This window comes from Zophobas morio, unplaced genomic scaffold, assembly GCF_036711695.1.
Source record: "Zophobas morio isolate AGI-343-1 ecotype UQ-CSIRO unplaced genomic scaffold, CSIRO_AGI_Zmor_V1 ptg000044l, whole genome shotgun sequence".
Classification (NCBI taxonomy): domain Eukaryota; kingdom Metazoa; phylum Arthropoda; class Insecta; order Coleoptera; family Tenebrionidae; genus Zophobas; species Zophobas morio.
Genome location: NW_026972149.1, coordinates 5,539,970 through 5,540,926, shown reverse-complemented (window position 1 = coordinate 5,540,926; position 957 = coordinate 5,539,970). Strand labels below are relative to the sequence as shown.

General features: G+C 47.2%; 1 protein-coding gene across 1 annotated transcript; it reads right to left on the bottom strand.

Moving 5' to 3' along the window:
- Nucleotides 1–391: 391 nt before the first annotated feature.
- LOC135141887 (uncharacterized) lies at nucleotides 392–754 on the bottom strand. Its single transcript, XM_064073462.1, has one exon. The coding sequence runs from the start codon at nucleotides 752–754 to the stop codon at nucleotides 392–394; it is 363 nt and encodes a 120-aa protein (XP_063929532.1).
- Nucleotides 755–957: the final 203 nt, after the last annotated feature.

The following is a 957-nucleotide window of genomic DNA, read 5'->3' as shown; positions in this document are numbered from 1 at the left end:
CCTTTTTTTTTCTTCGAAACTAGAAACCCTCATGGGCACCAGGAACTTAGGCTCGAGCGCCCCTGGTAGTGTCGAACTTGTACCAACCAAAACCCCTTCCCGATCAGCTGTTCTTTCACTCCCCCGGAATCGCGTTGGCATTTTTTCGAGGGGGTGGTTGATCGCCCGTGCCGCATTTTTCCCATGTTTCGTGTATTTGTGGCCTTTGCTTCATTCATTTTCCTCTTTAGAACCCTTGTCGTAAACTCACTCACCGCGTCCCATTGCGTCCCTGTCCAAATCATATGTCCTCCTATTTCATCGGTGTTAATATCTGAGCCTATTTTTTGTCTCATACTTTCCCTTTTGCTACGCCATCTTTCAGATTTTAGAAATAGATCCTCTGCCGTCTCTATTTCGCTTCCACACTGACCATTGCGTTGGGAATTTTCCCTATTCTGTGGAGATACTGGTTGAAATCCCCAGGGCCTGTAGTTAGTTGTGTCAAGAAGTGGTTTTTCTGTCCATTGTCTCTGTAGTACCATGGTGTCGCCTCTGGTTTCAGTTTCCCCGTCCATTTCCCTTTATTGATTTGACTCCATAGCCTCTGCCACCTCTTCACTGTGTCATGTCTCTCTTCCTCCACCGATCTTTTCTCCTTCTTGGCTCTTCTTACCATCTCTTCTACTATCAGTTCGATCGGGGGCATCCCCGCTACCACTAGCAGCGCGTTAGTGGATGTGGTCTGATATCCGGCAGAAATCCCCAAGGCCATCTTTCTCTGTAGTCTCCTCATTCTCTATGTGGGTCCTGTATTTCGTTACCACCATCAGCACCAAGTCATCTGCGTATCCTATTATTGTCACCCCTTCCGGAATATCCAATTTCAGCACGTCATCTTATAGAATCTTCCATAGTATTGGCCCTAAAACGGACCCTTGTGGTACTCCTGCTGTTGTTTCCATCCATTGGCCATGG

Bases quoted from the DNA above. Each gene is read 5' to 3' on its own strand.
- LOC135141887 (XM_064073462.1), bottom strand. From the start codon at position 754: ATGGCCTTGGGGATTTCTGCCGGATATCAGACCACATCCACTAACGCG.